This window comes from Myotis brandtii, unplaced genomic scaffold (genome assembly GCF_000412655.1).
Source record: "Myotis brandtii unplaced genomic scaffold, ASM41265v1 scaffold454, whole genome shotgun sequence".
NCBI lineage: Eukaryota > Metazoa > Chordata > Mammalia > Chiroptera > Vespertilionidae > Myotis > Myotis brandtii.
In genome coordinates, this window is record NW_005367354.1 from 5,867,814 (window position 1) to 5,881,508 (window position 13,695).

Sequence of the window (13,695 nt, forward strand, 5' to 3'; positions counted from 1 at the left end):
CACAGCTCTCCTGCCTCAAAGACAGGAATCGGGGCCTCTGCTCCCAGGCGCCAGCCTGTCAGAGCCCTAGGGCAGTTTAGGGTTTTCCAACCAAGGTCCAAAGCGAGGGAGAGAGCTGCTGGGGTCACCCAGCGAGGGAGCAGAGAGCTGGACCTCAGCCGGGGGCAGCCGCCTGGTGAGGGCCCTTTCCCCGCTGACAGCCCTGGCTCTGGTCCTGTCCCAGAGGCCCTTGCTCCCCTTCCCAGCCCTGTTCACTGCCTGGAACACCTGAGGGGGGAGAGGGGAGGAGAGAGGTGAGGAGGAGGAAGAGCAGGATGGAGGCCCAGCCTCGCATCAGGACTGAGGCTTCTTAGTTTCCTGCTTCTTGAGCTGCTGGGGATAGGGGTCCGTGCCCCCCAGCTCCACGGTGAGGGCAGCCGTGGCCAGCAGACCCCTGCGCCCTCTTCCACGGGTGCTGCCGGGGCTGCCGCGCACCTGAGCCCTGGCGCTGCCTGTGTTCGTGACTCGGGCTGAGCGGGTCTTATCCTCGCCAGCCTGCCTGGGGGTTTCAAGGCCTGGCCCTGGCGTCCCCTGTAGGGTGTCTCTCTGTGCCCCAGCCTCCGCAGCCCCCTTTTCCGGAAGCCTCCTGGAGTGGGGTGCCTGGCGCTGGGCCCTGGGAGGTCACCAGGACCCAGCCATCTCTCACCCGCCTTTCTCCCCAAAGCCCCTGGGTGATGCTCCCAGGGCCTGTTACATATTAAAGCCTGACCTCCTCACACAGCGTCGTGAGGCTGGAAAGCAACAGGGTCGTATGGACTCGGTGGTGCTTTTTAAAGGGTCTGTGGTTTATCCATCACGGAGTCAAGCAGCAGGTGACACGTTCGTGACTCAGGGTTCGGGTTGGAAACCACAGGGCTAGGGACCTACCCGGTGGCTGCAGTTGATAGGGTGGTGTGGGGCTCGGGGAGCGGTCACCCCAGAGTTAGAAGCGCCTTGAACCTCTGAGATGCCCACTTGGTGCCCTGCCTGTGACCCCGCCAAGTAGCTTTCATGCCCAAGGTGCTCTGGCGGGGAGCCCAGCCCCAGGTCCCCTCGGCTGGCCCGGGAAGGGCTCCCCTTGGACGGAGGTCCCCCGGGAGGGTGGCCCTCTTTGTGGCTGGTGTGGGCGAGAGCTGCCAGGACTTGGCTTGCAGCTGCTTCTCGAAGCTTCTTTGCCAGCCTTCTAGCCACAGACTCTCAACTGGCTCTTGGGAGCGGCTGGCAGCTGAGTGATGAGGACTCAGCCCCTGGCAGCCCTGACCCCGTGCTGGTCCATGCCTTCCCTCTCCACCTCTGGCATTTGGGCTGGCACCTTTGTCCCCCCTGCCTCTGGGGCAGGGGCAGGAATTCTTGCTCAATGACGCTCTCTGGAGCCAATGGCCCTGTTGAAAAGCTCAGGCAAGTTACTCTTAAAACAGATGGGCCAGCCAGGCAGGTGCTTCCTGGGGGTGGGGAGGGGCAGAGGTGGCAGGTGCGGAGAGCAGGTGCTCCGGAGACTGCAGCGTCGGACACGGCCTGCTTTCAGACCCTTTCCTGTCTCCGAGCCTCTGCCCCACGACCCCCAGCCCCACCGCAGCCAACCCTGGCCTCGCCCTCTCAGGCGGGTGGGCCTCCAAGGGTCTGTGCTGAGGTTGGGGAAGGAGCAAACTGGTCCAGGCTTTGAACAAACTGAGTATGTGGCGGTTCCGACCGTTATTGACCACAAGGGTTTTGATTTTTGTATGAAAAGCTGGATTTCCTGGGATTTAGAGATGTGCAGGGGCCCCCTGAAAGGGATGGGCTGGCTTGCCTTTCTTCCCGTCCCAGGTGGGTTCCAGCCTGTCCCCGAGCAGCCCCAAGTCCCGGCCAAGGGGGCTCTTGGGAGGACCAGCGTCAGAGGCAGGGCCCCCCATGAGGCCACACGTGCTTAGCACAGAGGACTGCTGAGTGAAACCAGAGTCTCACCACAAGCTCCAGTCAGCTGGCAGCTGGCGATCCAAGTTCAAGCTCAGCAGTTTCTGCTAATTTCCTCCCCGGGGGGCTGAGGCCCTCCCAGGAGGCGGTGGCGGTGGCGTCAGGAACAGGGGACTGAGGAGGCCACGTAGCCCTTCCCCCCTTGGAGACCCTGCCCTGCAGGGAGAGGCTGCCCTGGGGCCTGGGAGCTGGTTTCAGTGGAGAAAGTGTTTGCTTAAGAGCTTGTTGTGTAAACAAGATCCCCGAGGGATAAGCCAGGCAGAGCTGAGGAGACAAATTGTTTTCAGGGATGGGGCAGATCCGAAGTCTTATCTAGTCATGAGCGGCCCTCTTGGGAAATTGCTAACCTGTTGTGGCTTCTCTGTGTAGGTGAGAGGCTGCGCCTCCCTGGCATTTGCCTGGGTCTCGGGTGGTGCCTCCAAGGTTGGCAGGGTAGGGTGCCCAGTGTGTTGAGTTCTCTGCAGGCTTAGTTCCGACATCTGTGAACCAGGGCCTGGCCCCACGGCTTCTGCCTGGATGGAGCCCTGGCCCTGTCCCACAACCAGCTTCCTCTCCGAGGGAGGGAGTTGGTGCCTGGGGACTGGCTCATCCCCAGGGCCTTCTCAGGACAGCCTGAGGGTGGGCAGAGGCCTTGGGCAAGGGTGGAACAGGGTCTCGGTGGGTGGGTCCTCACCCCCAGCTGCCCAGTTGGGAGCAGTCTGCCCTGGGCCTGGATGGGAGTTTGTTGGGGTGGGGGGTCCTCACTCTGGACCTGCCTTGTGGACACAGGCTTGGGGGGACGGGCTCTGCGGAGGCGGGACCGGTTTTTGAAGCCTCATTGGGGACAGTAGAGACGGGAGATGTGGTTGGGGGTGCAGGGGGTGGTCAGGGACACTGTTCATTGTAGATGGGCCATGACAGCTCAGGTCCTTCTGGGGCCAAAGCCCTTTTCTTCGGGGGGGGGGGGGGGGGGGGGGGGGGGGGGGGGGGGGGGGGGGGGGGGGGGGGGGAGGAACAGTTTGGGTCTTGCACTTTCAAAGGAAGCTCAGTGGTATTTCTAGCCCAACGGTTTCTACACGTGTCTGAAGCTTCCCCTGATGGGAAGCCCCCACCTGGTCCAGCTCCGCCCCAGGCAGCCTCAGGAGGCCGCACGGCTTGTCTGTCCCTCCCCGATCGGCTCCACTCAGGAGTGAGGCCGTGTGACCATGTGGCCGTGTGGCCGTGGCCAGGACCTGGCAAGCAGGCCGGTTCCCTGGAGCCCAGCCTCCAGTGGTGGCTGCCTTCTGACAAGTCTGCACAGAGCCTCCTGTGAACCGGCGGCCTCCTGCCCCCTCTTCTCCTGAAAACGCTACCCACCTCCATCTCACCTCTTCCCAGACTGGTCCCATGGCCCGCCTCCCCGAGCTGGGTTCCAGCAGCCCCATTGTTGGCAGGGCGCCTACTGCCGGCCAGGCTCTGTGAGGTTCTTCATGGGCATAGCCTCATTGGATTTCTGCAATAATCCTGGAATGGAGATTTGACTATCGCCCCATTTCACAGATGGGGAGACTGAGGCTGTAAGGGGGTTAGTCATGTCCCCAGGGCCACCCCGCCAGCAGTGGCAAAGGCCAAGGGTTCTCTAAACCTGACCTGTGCTGGTTTGCTTCTCTGCCTCTTTTTGGTTCTGGCTCTGATGCTGGGTCCTTTCAAAACAGACTGGATGACAGGGTTGTTTGGGTCAAAGTCTTGTTGCTGAACAGGACACATAGCTACCCTTCCTGCCAACTGGCTGCTGGCCCTCCCTTCCCCACCTGCTCTCTTGGAGCTGCGTTTCTGCACCTGCCCCTCGGCTGTGTGTGGAGCGTCCCACCTCCCCCCGGCCTGCTCCCTGGTCCTGCTGTGGGGCCCCTGCCTCAGGACCAGACACCTACAGCCTCTGGGCCAGGCGGGCAGCATGCCTGGGACGGCTGTTCGCACCAGGCCCATTGCAGGTGCCTCCTTAGTGCAGGGCCCCTCTAGATCAGCCTCACCTGTTCCCAAGAGGGCCTGACCCGGTCCTTCCTGCGGCTGGGACATCAGGTCAGCTGTGGGAAGGGGCATCATGGCCACACCTGCCTCAGCACAGACAGCTCAGCCCGTGCCCTCTCTGCCCCCGCCCCTCCACGCAGGGCCCTTGGTGCCTGTATCCTGCTCCCCAGCGCGCCTGGGGCTGCCTTTCTGGAGCCAGGGCATTGTGTCCTTGTTCCTGAGGGCCCTGAAAGCCCCAGTCTTCGACCCCGAAGCTCCCTGGCCAGTGGCCCCAAGAGCTGATTCCCAGTGTGGGCTGGGCTGTGGGATCCCATGGAGCCACAGCCCGTGTTCCAGGAACAGCGCCTTCTGTCTGCTCTCTGAGGCTTGGGCTCTTCCACCCGACGGAGCTTCGTGAACCGAGGACGTAGTCCCCTCTCGTGTGCTTCTGCACCCCAACACTGACACGGGACGGTGTTGTCATAGCATTAGGAGGTGTGTGTGGGGCCACAGCCTGCCCAGCGCTGAGTCCTGAGACACCCACCAGGGCTCCTTCCTGTGCTGTGTGTGAGTAGGACGGGGCCCCGGAACCCCAGCACCCTGGCAAGCCTCCACTCAGACTCGTTTCTGATCCCTTTTCCAGCAAATTGTGGCTGCAAATGTGCCCCCCGAAGATCAGGATGGCTCCGGCGACGACTCTGACAACTTCTCCGGCTCGGGTGCAGGTGAGCTAGCAGGAGCCTCGCTCCAAGACAGCAGCGGGCTGTGGGCTGTGGGCTAGGACAGTGGCCAGGCAGCCCCCTCGCTGGGCCCAATTGGAGATGCCGGGGAAGAAGGGTGGGGTTCGAGTTGCCAGGGGAAAACATGTATTGGCGAGGAGGAGGGACTGTGGTGGGTCCCAGAGGCCCCGGAGGCCACCCGCTGCAGACAGGCGTGGGCTCCTACTCTCCTCTCTACTCACTGGGCAACCTTTGGAAGCTTGTTTGACTTCTCCGAGCCTCTATTTTCTTATCTGTAAAATGGGGATAATATCTTGACTTCATAAGGTCATTGGGAACTAGCTGTAAGGCAGTGCAGAGCCTGGTGGGGTGTGTATCTTTATAAATGTTCCCCTGCCTCCCTCTTCCCTCTCTCCCTGGGGAAATGAAATCCCTGAGCTAAAGGGGGTCAGGGAGGCCTCCCAGAGGAGGTGCTTTTGAGCTGGACCTCAGAAGAGAGCTGAGGCCCATCCCTGGGGGAAGTGGTCTGGGCAGGGGCCTGGGGGCTGGGAGTTGGACATAGGCCTCTGCTCTGTGGGAGCCTGGACCTTTCTGCAGAGAGAACGGAGGGGGCCAGAGAGGTGCCTGCACGGGGACCCAGGTCCCTGAGGACACCCCCAGCCAGGGAGCGGCTGCGGCCAGTGCAGGGAAGGTTTCTTCCAGGCGGCCTTAGTGACCAGGCCGTCCGAGGCACAGGCAGCAAACAGAGGCAGGTCTTTTCATTTCTCAGAGTCAGGTTCCGCTTCAGCTAGCTGGACCCCAGGGGCAGAGCTCCTCTCGGGAGGAAGAGCTGGCTGTGCTAGCCTGGGCACCGGACCCACCCAGGGGTCCTCGCAGCCTGAACTTGGCTGGTTGAGATGTTCTGCGGCCTCCCCCACCCCAACCTGCTCTGCTTGGGCCCTGCAGGCGCTCTGCAAGATTTCACCGTGTCACAGACCACCTCCTTCAGCTGGAAGGACATGGGGCTCCTGACGGTCATGCCCACGGCTCCAGAGCCCACCGACGCTGACACCATGGCTGCCTCCACCTCCATCCAGCCCGCAGGAGCGGGAGACCAGGAGCGAGACACAGTGCTCCTGGCCCACCTGGAACCTGGCTTTCCCGACCGGGAAAAGACCACCCAGCCACCCAGCGAGACCACACCACACCCCACCACCCACCGGGCATCGACAACCAGAGCCACCACTGCCCAGGCACCTGTCACCTTGCATCCCCTCAGGGACATGCAGCCTGACCACCATAAGACCTCAACCCCCGAAGGCCGTGGCCCGCTCGACCCTCACACGGCCGACCCTCACACGGCTGACCCTCACACGGCCGCCACGGAGGAGAGAGACCCTTGGGTCCCCGAGCGGACTGCTGAGGCTGGGACCGTCACCCAGTTCCCGAAAGGAGAGGGCTCTGGGGAGGAGGTGAGTGCCGGCCCCTGCGGGCCTCTGTGCTTCCTGGGAGGAGGGGTGCCCAGTGGGCTTGGCGGCCCCTATTGACAGGGCTTGGGGCGGGGACAGTGGCTGGTTGACTGGCATACCCAGCAGTCTGTGCCCTGAGCACATCCCGTTCCCCACCATGAAGACAAGGTCATAGGGTCCCACCTTCCCTCGCCCACGGCTGGACCGGGAGCGGGACAGACTAAAGCAATGAGGCCAGAGCGGAGGAGCCCTCCCAGACCACCAGGGCTCCCCAGGCTTGCAAGGCCCCTGCTGCGCTGCGCCATTCTACCAGGGCCTGTGCTGGTCCTGTAGGGCGTGGTGATTTCACACTAGAGCGAGCCTATTTATTTTCCTATTGAAACTCGCACTTTATATCCGTGCACACATCTCCGCCACAGTCCAGCGCCATGTGGCGGGAGGGGCCTGGCGTGGAGGTCCCAGAGGTCCGGGGATGGGGATGGGCGTGTCTGAGTTGGTGGCGGCTGTGACTGGGGAGGCCTGATCTGCTTCTGGCTTTGGACATGGACCTGGATGCTGCCAGCCAGCTTGATCCTGTCCCTGCCCTCCCGTAGGACTTCACCTTCGACGTGTCTATGGAGAGCACAACTTGGTCTCCTGAGGAACGAGAGGAGCTGAAGGAACCCCCAGTGGGTCGCGGGGCCACCGGGGCCTCACAGGGCCTCCTGGACAGGAAGGAAGTGCTGGGAGGTGAGTTTTCTCTCGGGTGGGTGGGACGGAGGGCAGACTGCTGCTTTTGGGGTGCGGGGCTGTCTTTAGCCTTGGTGTGGGGGCTGCCCGGAGGGGGTGGGGGCGGCTGCTCACTTAGCCCAGGAGCAGCTGCGCTGAGCTGGCCTCCGTCCGCCTCCCCAGGGGTCATCGCCGGAGGCCTGGTGGGGCTCATCTGCGCGGTGTGCCTGGTGGGCTTCATGCTGTACCGGATGAAGAAGAAGGACGAAGGCAGCTACTCCTTGGAGGAGCCGAAGCAAGCCAACGGCGGGGCCTACCAGAAACCCAGCAAGCAGGAGGAGTTCTATGCCTGACAGGAGCCGTCTCCCCTCCCCCTGCCGCTCTCTAGGCCCCCGATTGCCTCTTCCGTGAAGAACAACTGCAGGCCGGCCTTCCCGGGCACCGGGCCACCTCCCCACGCTCCCAGCCCCTCCGGCCCCCTCCCCACGGAGTCCTGCTCAGGCTGGGGGCTCTCCTCTGCTTCTCCGACTTCCGCCTGGGGCGCAAGGGCTTCCGCATCTGACCTTTCACCCCAGCCAGCACCTGGCATCTCACCGCCTGACTCAGTTTCTCCAACCTGGAGCAGCCCTGGCGAGGGGGGCACCCCACTGCTGTGGACCTGGATGGCCCGCTGGGGCTGAGGGCTGGCGCCCCTGTAGCACTTACTGGGAGAGACCCACCGTCTTGGGGGCGTCGTCGGCTGAGTGGCGGGGAGAGGAGTTCGGGGCTCCCTGCGAGCTCGCTTGGTTTTGTGGGGAGGGCTGACTTAGATACCAACTTGTTTTTGCACATGTTTCCTCTAGTTTCTTTGTTCATAGCCCAGTAGACGTTATTACTTTTGAGGTAAGTTACGCTGATTTGGTTACTCCCCCATCTTGCTTCCCTAATCTACCGTCAGGACGCAGCATCAGGGTTAAGAAGACTTTTTGTTGTTGTTGTTGTTAAACTAGAACCAAATCTGGAAGCCGGCATAGAGGCCGAGTGTATGTGTGGTCTCTTGAGTTTGTCTCTCATGTGTGCAACAGGGTAGGGATGTCTGGCCGGCCCCGTCGGGGGCTGGCCGGCCTCGGCTGCCGCGGGCAGTCACTTCTTTTGAGCAGCCGGCCCGTGCCCAGGAGCTCGGCCGCGGTGGGGAGCCCACGGGAGAATCGTGTCCTGGAACCTCCGGCTGGGACCAGGGAGGACTTCGGGGTCCGAGGTGGCGGTGGGCCTGGGAATCTCCCTCGGACCCCGCTCTTTCTTTGACACCATCCCTGGGAACGCTTTCTCCCGGGAGGTGACCAGAGGCGGCCCGGGCACACCTGGCACCGAGCCCCTCCCGAGGGCCAGGCTCACCTTCGATGAGCTCCTGCGGCCCTGTCCTGGCTGGGATCCGGAATGTTCCAAAGAGGGATAGTCTTTTGCTTTTGGCAAAACTCTACTTAATCCAATGGGTTTTTCCCTGTACAGTAGCTTCTCCCGGTGTGATAAACTGTAATATAAGTAGTCACGTTAGCGCTGCTGCCTGTGCCTCTTCTCTGCTGGCCAGCGGATGCGACCACCCTTTTCTCTAACCACGACGATGCTGGGAAACAGGGCTCCGTGCCTTCATCCCCTCCCCCGCCCCCTGGCCGCCCCGGGGTGGGATTCCAGGGCCAGAGTCGCTCTGGTTTTGTTTGTTTGTTTGTTTGTTTGCTAATATCCTTCTGGAGGTCGGTTGGTTCAGCCAAGGTCATAGAAGTTCTGACACGTAGCCAAGCTCAAAGCACCTCAAAGCACCGTCTCCTCAGCGGTTAACGAAGCGGCAGTGCCCCCAGCACAGCTTGACCCGAGGTCACGGCCACACGGAGGCCCCTCCGGAGCCAAGGCCGGCCTCGCAGACACCTTGGATGGCCCCCCTCACACCTTTGCGGGAGCAGAGGCCCCCCGCCGGGCTTCTGGGAACTCCTGTACTTGCTTATTTAATCTGACAGCCTTCCAGCTGCTCTGTCGGCTGCTCCGAGGGGGGGAACACATGTGACTCAGGCGCACCGCCCCAGGAGGGGCACCTGTGCCCTGTGCTCAGTGCTGGGACTTTCTGCCCTGGAATGTGTGACTGGACATGGCTCGGGGGTGGGGAAGGGGTCTGCGGCCGAGCTCATCTCTGCTGGTCCCTGGGACAGTGCCGAGTCTGTGGCTGGGCCCCTTCGTGTAACTCGAATAAACGGTACTTGTCATTCTGGGCTGCCGTGTGGTCGCTTCTTGGGCTGGTGATGTCCTTCCCGGTCACCTGTGAGGCGTAGCCTGGCTCTGGGCTGTGCACTGGGCTTGGTGAAGAAGCATCGGTCCCTCCTGCTCCCACTGCGTCAGCCCTCACCATCTTCTCTCCTGAGGCTCTGCCTTACTCTCCTTCTAGATAAGCGGTTCTCAACCTGTGGGTCGCGACCCCTTTGGGGGTCGAACGACCCTTTCATAGGGGTCGCCTAAGACCATCGGAAGACACATATATAATTACATATTGTTTTTGTGATTAATCACTATGCTTTAATTATGTTCAATTTGTAACAATGAAATTGGGGGTCACCACAACATGAGGAACTGCATTAAAGGGTCGCGGCATTAGGAAGGTTGAGGACCACTGTTCTAGATCATTCCCTCCCACAGGACACAAGGCTCCCTATGACTCAAGTGTGCTAGCCCCTCTGTTTGCTCCTTGTCCAGGGACCCCTGAGAACTCACCAGCAGACGGTCTGAAGTGCCGAAGGTCTACAGATACTGCCTGCACACAATTTGCGGCCATTCTGCCTGACATGGCAGTGGGAATTTGGGGGGTTGGAAAGGCTCAGCACTGCAGGAGCCCCCGTGTTCTCAGGGCACCTGGCGGCCCAGCCTGACCCCGAGTCTCCTGTAAGCTGTGGGCGCCCACCCAGCCCCTCAGCTGTCCCCTCATGGCAGATCTCCCTGCAGCCTGGCCCTGGGTGCAGGCCTGCCCCTTACATCAGACCCCAGGTGTGTCCTAGGGACACGGGGAAGGACCGTCCCTGTGGCCGGTGCCTGTGGGTGGGGCAGGGATGGCAGGCGCTGGGCGGCTTTGCAGCGTGGAGGATGCTACCCTCCTGACGTGGCCCCTAAGGTCTGGAGGCTGGGGCAATCCTCGGGTCTTTCAAACACTGACTGTACCGAGTGCCTGCTTTCTGCCCGACCCTGGGCTGACATCGAGGGCACAGTTGTGGGAGAGGCCACCTGGACTTAATGTCTTTACTGAACGTCCTGTGGGCCAGACACCGCTAGACAGGGCAGCTGGCTTATTCCATTCCCCGCTGAAAACTCCTAACCCGGCAGAGATGGCACTGCGGTCATTGGTCCTCACTCTACAGACAACAGCTGACACAGAGGGCAAGGATCTTGCCCCAAGGTCTCAGGCTGGTGAGCGGTGGAGCTGGGATTTGGACAGGGGCCTGGGTCCTGAGGCCACATGGGCCGTGCACACACAGAAGGTGGCACTAGACGGGGGTGGGGGTGAGGGTGGGGGGTGGTGTCCCCTCCACTGGCAAGTTTTCAAGACCCAGCCTTCTGAGCCACCTGCTCCTGTCACATCCAATGGGTTAAACTGCCCAGTGCCACCCCCTCTGCTGAATGCTCGGGCTCCCTGCTGCTCCTGGGTCACACCTCTGTCCCTTCCCCAGGGCACTGCCCGGATGGGTGGTGCCATCACAGGCTTTACTGAATGTTGGAGGCTAACAGTAAGGAAGCTCACGTGTGAAGGGGTTTAAACACCGTCTTCAAGTCCCTGGGGCACCCTGGCCTCAGGAATTTCTCTCTGCCCATCTCTCAGGCCTTAGCTTGCTGCCCCCCTCCCCACCACCGTGACCCCTCTCTTCTGCTTTCCCGGCTCCCTCCTCGCCACGCCTGGAACTGAGCGACTGAGCACCATTTCAAGTCCCCCCGCCTTTGGGCCACGTCCATGTGGCGTGTGTGTGCGTGTGTGTGTGTGTGTGTGTGTGTGTGTGTGTGTTCCACAGGGTATAGGGAGGAGGGACTCACTGGATCTCCCACTAACAGTTCATTTCAATTATTTTCTAACGGATGCGCCATTCTCTTTGTGTGCCTTCGTACTTTGCGGCCATTCTGCCTGAAATTGCGTTCTGCCTTGCTTGTCTCTGGGGCTTGGCGCGGGATGGCGCTGGGTTTTCACATCCAAAGCAAAGACGCACGGCCCGCTGGCAGGGCGTTTGGGGTCCGGGGGAGACGGACGGGCGAGAGCAGTTTCAGGGACGGGCCCCGTGTGGGCTGGTGCTTCTGCTGGGTCTTGAAGGACATTCAAACTGGCCTCCCAGGCGAGGGCGAGAAGGTATCCCAGGCAGAGGGCACAGCTTTGGCAGAAACAGGGACTGCGTGCTGATGTGAACTGAAAGCAGGTGTGGGAAGAGATGAGGCTGAATGTGGTGGGAAGGCGGCAGGCCATTCACCTGGAACCTCTGAGGGCCTCGGGAGAGCCGGAAGCCAAGGGTGATGCCAGATGAATTAGGACGTGCAGAGGGTTGGGGCTACAGACAGAGTCCCAGCGACAGCGGAGAGGCTGGGGATCGGGGGTGGGTGGGGTCGTTTTGAGAGTTGTTAGGAGGTAAAACTGGCAGGACCTAGGAGGCTTGTCCCCCCCTCACTGGGCGGCAGGAGCCTCCCACAGGTGCACTAAGTGGAGCCTGAGGGAGAAGGGCCTGTCCTCTGCGCTGGCCTCAGGGGTGGGGCTGGAAGGCAGTCACCCCAGAGCTGGGCCTCAGGGGGTGTCTCAGGCCCCCTCTCAGGTTAGGCAGCCTCGGGGAGAGAAGTCCTTTCTCTGGGTCTGCAGAGGAGCCCAGGGCCCTCACGTCCTGTCCTCTCCAGCGGGCAGAAGAGAAAGGTGGGCCTAGGTGAGCTCAGGGTTCCTGGCGCAGGAGCTGGGGGCGGGCCCTGAGCGGGGAGCCTGGGGGGGCTTGGGATTCAGCTGGCTCTGCCTGGCAGTGGACACAGCCCTGCCTGGCTCCCTCCTCCCTCCCACTCCCCAGCCCCACTGCACCCCCACCCAGCACCTACTCAGGGGGCAGGGGTGTGAGTGTGGCTGTGCCCCCTCGTCCGTGCTGTGTCCCACGCCTGCTCAGCGTCCAGGATGGGCTCCAAGCTTCTCTAGGGAGAGGCACCGAGTCCTCTGTGCCACTCTAACTTCCGGGTCACACCAAAGAGCCCACGTTGCACAATTCCACTTACATAAAGTTCAGGAACAGGCAAAACGAATCGATGGTCATTGCAGCCAGTGGAACCTCTGCTGGGGGTGTGGTGTTGTCCAGGCAGGCACTCGAAGGCCCCTTCTCTGAAAGGTTCTCTGGAATGTTCGCTGGCTTGATGGAGGCGGTGATTACCAGGGTGTATGTATAGGTAAATAAATCATCAAGTTATACCCGTACGATGAGTGCACTCTGCATGTTATTCTGTAATAAGAAAGTTAAAGGGGGGGCGGGGAAGCTTATAAAAGGCCTTCTGAGATTCTAATTAGGTCCTTTAAACGCCGCTGCAGCGTTTTCAGCAGGAGCGAGGAGGCCCACATGGCCTGCGTTTTCTTCAGGGTCCCAGAGGATTCTAATTTATGGGCAGAGAGGCCCAGGGCAGAGCCTCGCGCACTGTGTGCTGAGCGGAGCAGCCGCGGCTTCCCGGGCCTGGCGGGCGGAGGAGCAGGCCCCTCCTCAGCCAGGAGGTGGGCACAGCTGGCGGGCAGCCCTAACGACCCTCCTCCTCCGGCTGCAGCCAGACCCGTCTCCCTCTGGTTCCTGGAACCTGCCCGACCCGGCGGTGTCTCCAGCACTCAAGGCGGGAGCTAAGCCGCTCCTCCACTCCAGGAAAATATTTGTTCAGGGACTTGGCACCCGCAGAAGAGGAAATAAAAGCCACCTTGGAGCCGAGCGGGCGGCGCGGCCTCGTTGTCTGTCTGCCCCTCCAGATTGCCTCCGAGGCCCAAGGCCTGCCGTCTGGGGCCAGGCCCAGGAATCCCACCCCCCACACAGGCTGGCTTTGGGGCTGAGCCTGGGGTGCCAGCTGTCTGTGCCTCCAGGTCAGGAGTCATGGTCAGTTCAAAAGCTGGTGGAGCCTCCTGTGAGCCAGGCACAGCGCTGGGCCCTGGATGTCGTGGGTGACCCGGGCCCTGGCGTTACCTTCGAGGCTGTTGTGAGGCAGTGAGGGAGACTGGCCAGTGAAAAGGCCATTAACGGCATCTAGGAGCACTGGGTGCCAGCAGCCAGCCTGGCAGGGCGGGATGGCCACGGGGGGAAGACGGGGCTGGCACCTGGAGCCCCTGAAGGCTGAATGGAGCCAAGTGAAGGGGTGATGGGCACAGTATTTCAGGTAAATGGAACAGCATGGAGAAGCATGGAACTGCAAAGGCCCGGAGGCACGAGGGAGCACAGGGCTTTGGGGTGTGGAAGGCGGGTGGGGTCGGCTGTGGGGGACCCAGGAGTCGGGGCACCCGAGGGGACCCAGCAGCTGGCTGGCGCCACGAGACGTCAGCGTGAGTTCAGGGACGTGGACTTTCCCCTGAGGCAGCGAGAGTTTTAGTTTTGCAACATCTGAACCCATGGATTTTGATTCTTTTGATAGAGAAAGGTCTAAAGAAGAAAACAAAATCAGTCTCGAACCCCACCACCCAGGCAGCTCCCGACGCCGTTTTAAACATTAAAGTTCTCTGTGCACGTGGTGAGAAACCCAGGCGGGGCAGGACAGGGCGGGTGAAAAGTTTTCCACCTGTCTCCCCGGCCAAAGGCAATTCCTCCGAACAGGCCTGCGTCGTGTGCGTCCAGAAATTCCTTCCACGCGTACATTTCTGAGGATAAGTCTGTGCTTTCAAGTAGTTACACCAGAGG

At 61.6% G+C, this 13,695-nt stretch overlaps 1 protein-coding gene across 3 annotated transcripts in view; it reads left to right on the forward strand.

Annotated features, from left to right (window-relative positions):
- The window catches only part of SDC1 (syndecan 1), a 22,220-nt gene extending 13,168 nt beyond the window's left edge, over nucleotides 1-9,052 (forward strand). For all 3 annotated transcript variants that reach the window (XM_005874944.2, XM_005874943.2, XM_014546693.1), the window contains exons 2-5: nucleotides 4,580-4,661; nucleotides 5,601-6,106; nucleotides 6,697-6,832; nucleotides 6,995-9,052. In XM_005874944.2, the coding sequence (XP_005875006.1) occupies nucleotides 4,580-4,661; nucleotides 5,601-6,106; nucleotides 6,697-6,832; nucleotides 6,995-7,164 (894 nt within the window). In that variant the 3' untranslated portion in view covers nucleotides 7,165-9,052. The remainder of the gene's footprint in view (nucleotides 1-4,579; nucleotides 4,662-5,600; nucleotides 6,107-6,696; nucleotides 6,833-6,994) is intronic.
- Nucleotides 9,053-13,695: the final 4,643 nt, after the last annotated feature.